The sequence below is a fragment of the Fulmarus glacialis genome, unplaced genomic scaffold (assembly GCF_000690835.1).
Source record: "Fulmarus glacialis isolate BGI_N327 unplaced genomic scaffold, ASM69083v1 scaffold36902, whole genome shotgun sequence".
Classification (NCBI taxonomy): Eukaryota; Metazoa; Chordata; class Aves; order Procellariiformes; family Procellariidae; genus Fulmarus; species Fulmarus glacialis.
This window is the reverse complement of record NW_009199115.1, coordinates 6,339-13,090: the sequence shown is the minus strand read 5'-3', so window position 1 is coordinate 13,090 and position 6,752 is coordinate 6,339. Positions and strand designations below refer to the sequence as shown.

General features: G+C 37.4%; 1 protein-coding gene across 1 annotated transcript; it reads left to right on the top strand.

Moving 5' to 3' along the window:
* Positions 1 to 829: 829 nt before the first annotated feature.
* PRLR (prolactin receptor) lies at positions 830 to 4,598 on the top strand. The gene is made up of 4 exons (XM_009573141.1): positions 830 to 970; positions 1,801 to 1,900; positions 2,836 to 2,905; positions 3,541 to 4,598. The coding sequence occupies exons 1-4, from the start codon at positions 859 to 861 to the stop codon at positions 4,564 to 4,566; spliced, it is 1,308 nt and encodes a 435-aa protein (XP_009571436.1). The 5' UTR covers positions 830 to 858; the 3' UTR covers positions 4,567 to 4,598.
* The last annotated feature ends 2,154 nt before the right edge of the window (positions 4,599 to 6,752 follow it).

Here is a 6,752-nt window from a genome sequence, read left to right as displayed (position 1 = left end):
TGCCTTTCATGAACCCGTGCTGGCTGGGTGGCAGGTGGTAAAGTACTTATTTTTAATTGTGGCCATTATATATTAATCATATTGGCATTACAGTTTAAATTGTTCATTCTCATTTAGTCAGGTTTCTTTTCTGATAATTTGTTCTTAACCACAAGCACTTCTTAGGTAAGAGAAAAGTCAGTGACATTATGTAAAATCATTTAAATTTGTACAAATAGCCATTAGGTGATAGTTGTCATGGCCACAAAATAATAATTGTCTATAGCCAGGATCTGCAACTCAAACAACTGGGCGGCAAATTAAGGACTCCAGCTATTGGTATTTGGCTGCATCCCCTTCTTGTCTGCTGTGATACTTCCCAGCTATCTCTGTATCTCCTCCTTCCTTTCCCCAGCCCCCTGGCCGTTGCAAGATCCACTTTTCACTACCCTGTGCAGTTCCACCAATTCCACATTCCTTCTTTTCTTTCTGCATTTTCTTCCCCCATCTGTTTCTTGCCTCCTTCTCCTCCTCTCACCATTGCAGTTCCCACCATTACCACGGTTCCTCCCTATTTGCCATATGCTCATGATGTGTTTTTGTAGTATTTTAATTTGCACAGTATACCAGAGCCAGATCTCATTCCCATTGAATTATGTTAGAAAGCTAAACTATAGAAATAAAATAAATGTACCGTTACTCCATGCCTGGATAGCAATTATTAGAAAGCTATCTAGATTCGTTCTATATTCCCAACTTGGTTATCAAGACTTAAACCTAGCTATGATTTTTGTAGAAAAATGTCTCAATTTTATATGCATTTTATGGTTTTTATTTAATTTCCAGACTATTTTTGTTGGACAGCAAACACAATATAAAATGTTTAGTTTAAATCCTGGAAAGAAGTACATTGTACAGATTCACTGCAAACCAGACCACCATGGATCATGGAGTGAATGGAGCTCAGAAAAGTATATTCAGATCCCTACAGGTGAGTGGCTAGGCATTCCTTCAGTAATTCTTATTACATGGAAGTTCATGTAATACTTTTGTTAGCTGTTTGTGGCACCCGTGCAGATTGACATCCCATAGTTTCCCTAGAACAGAGAAGAACATCATTGCTAAGGTAACCGAATTCTCAGCGTCCCTGCACCACACCCAGTTAGCTTTCCCTGTCATTACTTTTTGGAGTTAAGAAGGTGAATTAATTTATTTTCTTATTTAAACCATGTCCTTTCTGTTTATTGCCTCATTTGTTCTCATGATGGTAGTTTTTCATTAAACGAATACCTGTAACGGCATTAAAACTGCTACACAGACAACAAAGAGTGATTGCCTTCAGACAGTAACAGCTCTTCATCAGTCTTTACCTGGAATGAATTTGAAATAAACACCCCAATGTAAAAAGTGTCATGTTACAATAAAAATTCATAAAAACATCTAGTCCTAGATCATTTAACCCACCATTTAATTAATTGTATGATATGTATTTGATATTAAAATGACTACAGTATTGGCATAATTGGATTTGAACCCAATTGCTATAACTGTCTGTGACAAAATTTCCCTCTTCATATATTTTTGTATCATTTCTCCAAGAGAGTTTATTTCCTGCACAGTGCCATTAACAAAAAGAATATTTATTATCAGATAATGCAATGATTGTTGAGATCCATCTATGCTAGTAAAGGCTTCTATATTCAATACCAAATTTGGCAGTTTAGACCAATTTTTAAAATAAAAGTAATCTGAGACTTTTTTTGCATGCTGACTATGCATATGCTAGATGTGTGTCCTTAAATAATTCTGTTTGTTTCCTAGACTTTAGAGTAAAAGATATGGTAGTGTGGATTGTCGTTGGTGTCTTGTCATCTCTTATATGCTTAATTATGAGCTGGACAATGGTTTTGAAAGGGTACAGGTAAGTCACCAATTTCACAATTGCATGGAGTTGAAAATCTCAGCACTCTTTTCAAAAATAGACTTCTAACATTTGATTCAATTTCCTATAGGTTTTGCGTTCTCTTATAAACTATAAGTTACAGATATTTGACTTTAAATTAGGAATTGATAAAGAGGTATTTCTGTTCTTCAGGAAAAGCAGGCTAAATTCTCAGTTAGATCTGACCATCTTGGTTAGCCATGTAAGTATTCAGCAAATATCATTTGGAGTATCCCTGCTCCTGTAGAAGACACGCCTGTTGGTTTTGCCCTAATTTCCTAAAGGAAACAATGTTATATTATGAGGTTTTCTTCTGCCCACCTGTCTGTTAATTCCCCAAATAATTTATTAGAACACTGGCTAATTTCAATCAAATATGAAAGAGAAAGGTGTTGCAAAGATTATCACTTTTGTAAAAGTCTTGCAAAAAATACTGGCTGAGTAGAAGAAAGAGATAGGAACTGTTGATGGAGAAGCCATCAGAAGTCATTCATCATAAATCCTGTTTAATAATAGTCAGCTGACAGTCAAGTATGTACGTACAGGCCCACTAGTCCTCCTGAACTGTGCCCCACATAGCTGTTTCTTGGCCAGTGATGAAGTTACAGTGATATTAGAGAACTGGAGGTTAAGGGACAAAGGACAATGAAAGGACATTAGCAGTGTTACTTTTCCAGCTGAGTAACTTTCGTACTGTTCTCTTTCCTATAAATACATCTAAGGGTAACTTACCAACTATAACTGGATTTGTAAATTACCCGGCTTGAGAGGTAGACAGGAAACAGAGGTCCAACAGGGAGGTATCAGATGTGGGAGAACTGTTTAAAATGTCGGCCACATACCGAGGAAATGGGAGAACAGATAGAGAGATAGGGCCCATACTTACACCTTGCGTGTTTGTTCTGGTTTTTTAGAATGATAGCCTTTATCCTGCCACCAGTTCCAGGACCGAAGATAAAAGGCATAGATACACATCTGTTAGAGGTGAGTACCACTGATAACAACAAAAGAATTCACCATTACTTGCTTTTCATACTAGCAAACACAATTACCATAATAAAATATAAACCAGCTTCAATTAATTTAATCAATGTTAAAAATAAGCGACACTTTCAGGTTGATAGTGTGGAGGGTATGTGGGAGACAGAGTCTTGCCTTGCACTAGTAGTAGGAGGGTGTTTGAGAACAGGGCTTGTGACCGCAGCTGTTCCTGGGACACCACAAGAATCAATGCCTGTGTGATCTTCCTACTAGTTCTTATGGATGTTCTTATGGACTCTCCACAGCCTCTTGCCATGCTGAGGAGACAGGACATGGCTGCTCTATCATTCTCCTCCATTTCCTTCTTGTTAAACTCATGAGACCCATACCTGCCAAAAGCTCCCTAGTCCTCCCATTTTAGAAACATGAATTCTGGGATTGTGTCTCCCCACTGAGGGAACTCAAATTTTCTTCTGTTCTTCCACTATTTTCTGCAGCAGTAGAAATCCAGTTTAGGTCTAGTGATATAACTGTTAAAGTATTTGTATATTAAATATGTAGATTGTTCACAATTGTTCTAGTCAGATAAACCCTACGGTTAACAGTGAAAAAATATATCTTATTTATTATGCCCTTAGACAGGAAAATCTGAAGAATTATTGAGTGCTCTTGGTTGCCATGGTTTCCCTCCTACATCAGACTGTGAGGAACTACTGATAGAATACCTGGAGGTAGAGGACAGTGAGGAACAGCAACTCATGCCAAGCCATGACAATGGTCATCCCAGTAAAAATGCAAAAATGATACCCAATGAAACAGACAGTGACTCGGGCCGAGGGAGCTGTGATAGCCCTTCTCTGCTTTCTGAGAAGTGCAGGGAAACCAGCGCCCTTCCATCAACACTTCAGACAAAAGACATAAGAGATGTTCAAGAAAATAAAGGAGGAAAAAGGAGCTGGGAAACTCAGTGTATAGATTCAGAACAGAAAATACTGCATTTTAACAATGAGAGTACAAAATCGTCCACATGGCCTGCGGCTCAGTTACCTAATAATCAGCCTCCTATGTTTGCCTACCACAGTACTGTAGATGCACATAAGGTAACACTGAGTACCACAAATGTCAACATTGCACCAGTTTTAGTGGGAAATGAAGAAAAGCATCAGTCACAGTATCCTGTCAGTGAAACTGTCCACCACAACATAGAAAAGCAAAGAGAGATGGAGAATTTGTATTCCAAAACTGACCAAATCACAGTGCAGGTCAAACAAAACAGACCTAATGACAAGTCACCTTTTCTGAATCCTAAACTAATGGATTATGTAGAAGTTCACAAAGTCAGACAAGATGAGGAGCCAGCAGTATTACTGAAACATAAAGAAAACAATGGAAAGACCGAAAAATACACTGTTCCAGGAACCAGCAAAGAATATACCAAGGTCTCAACAGTTGTGGACCGCAATATTATAGTATTAATGCCAGATTCACGCATCCAGCACACATTTCTGTCTCAAGAACCTGCAATGGAAACGTCTCAGAACCTTCAGCAAGGTCAAGCTGAGAAAAATATGAGCTACTGTCTGACAGTTCCAAGCGAGTGCAAAAGAGAGACCAGTGGATCAGAGTACATGGACCCATCTTCCTTTATGCCCTCCTTTAAATAACTACTAGTTAGTACAGTACATACTTAGTAGTTATGTCCAGTAAAACAAAACCACATAGCAAATAGTTCCTTAAAAAGCCTAGCCTTCTGTGTGTATTATACAGAGAATAAAATAAACTGTGGGTTGAGGCAATGATCATGGGAGTAAATCTTGGATCATTAACACGTTTCTGACACAGAGGAAATGGATATAATCTGCCATGAAAAATACATTGTAAACTAATTATTCAGCTCTGCACATCTTCTATTAGTTGATTAAACCTGAGGGAATACTGCAGATTCAACAAAGATGAAAATTGTTACAGGTCAGTCAGTACATCATAGTGATCTGAGCAGTTCCTAAATCAGATAAATCATTGCACAACAGCATTCTGATCTACAATGTATTGTCTTCTGAATGCATTCTGACATTAGATTAAGTTTTCTTTATATTTTTTCTCAATTCTTAAGAAAAAATGAGCTCTTATATATGACAAAACATATATAAAAGATAACATATTCAACAAATTACAGTAAAATAACAAATTCTTCTAAATATATTTTTGCTTTGTTTCAATGTGACAGAAAATTTTGCATCCCATCATATCCTAGTCCAATCAAACCAAACATGAAAAAAATAGCAGGACAATATTTGTTATACTGCCTTACTGTATATAATATACAATTCTACTTTAGTACAAGCCCATATGCTTAACAATGTATTTTTACAGGCTATTTTTCTATTACCAAAAAAAAAGCAAAATAAAATATTTTTTAATTTCCCAGTGCTATTTAGCTACTTAGGAACTTTTCTGTTTCCTTCTGCTGAGACAGCGGTAACAAGTAAAGCTACCATTTCTATACAAAGCATAAAATTAAACTTTATACTAATTAAGAATATGAAGTAATTTTTAACTATATTTATAATATATTGCAGATGTATTACTATTTGAATTGTAAATTATTTCTTTCACATGTTTTTTATCACCTGTAATTATAAAATTAAAACAGAATCTAGGTTTTGAGAGCACAGTTTCTTTCCCAATGAATTTGTACTCTGACACCAGTCATGAATGGAGTGGTGCTCTCCTGCATCCTTAGACACTGCACTTTTCTCTGAGCCTGGAAGGAAAGTTTGAAGTCAGATTTTTCATAATGGACTTACCAACATTAATTTTGGAATCCAGCCTCCAAAGTCAAAGATACGAGGCATAAAGTCTGAGTCAGAGCTCTGCTGGAATAGCGGTGGGAATGAGGAAAGGAGTCCATGTACTTAGGCTGGACAGATGTTCCTGGAACAGCAGTGGGAACAGTAAGGATTCCTCACATCCCATGTAACGGAAAGCAGAATCAAAATGATACTGGAATGGCTCTGCACTTACTGTGGTCCTTCCTTCTTGAAACAAAAGTTTAATTTACTTCAGGAAAGTATGACCAAGTGATGACTGATTAAAACTGGGCCAAGTATTTAGCCAGTATCACTAGCTTCAGGGGAAATTGGAAACATAAGGTAAGGGGAATTGTACTGTACACGCGAAGGAAAGTGTATTTACTATAGATAAGCTCTCTTCTGTTCTTGTCCTTTCTGAACAGCTTTACATTTCTCCAGCTTTTCATGATTTTATGCACTGAGCCAGCCTTCCTGCAGTATCAGGTAACCTGCTGCAGAGCCAGCCAGAAGAGACTTTCAGATTTTGAAGGTCCCAGAAGGCCACATCCAATTTGGCGAATCAGATTCTCACCTTTTACCTTCATGCCATGGAACTGCTCAAGTATAGATCAGTCAAGCTGTCTAGCCCTTCCACTGGCAGGACTTTAGAATTTAACTAATTATCTGTGTGTCTGTATTAGTGTACGCTGTAACATTTACTCTAGGCATCAAATTTAGAGCCTGTGTCCTTTATACAGGCAACATACTGCCCACTTCCAGAGGTTGATCAGAGCAGTCTGGATGCTGTGCTGAATGTGTAGGGAGGTATCTTAGATTCTTAATTCAGCCACTTATTTAATGCTTGAAAGACATGAAGTGGCTACTCCAGAGAGCAGGCAAACATAAAATTTTGTTTAGTTATAGTTAACAGGACAAGTTTACTGTAGCGTTTGTAGTAGATCTTACAATTTTCTAGAGATGCTAAAAGTACTGCAAAGAAACTTTCAGCTTATCAGTCAAAACTGGAATGATTTTCAGGGCAGCAACTTGTGTGTAGG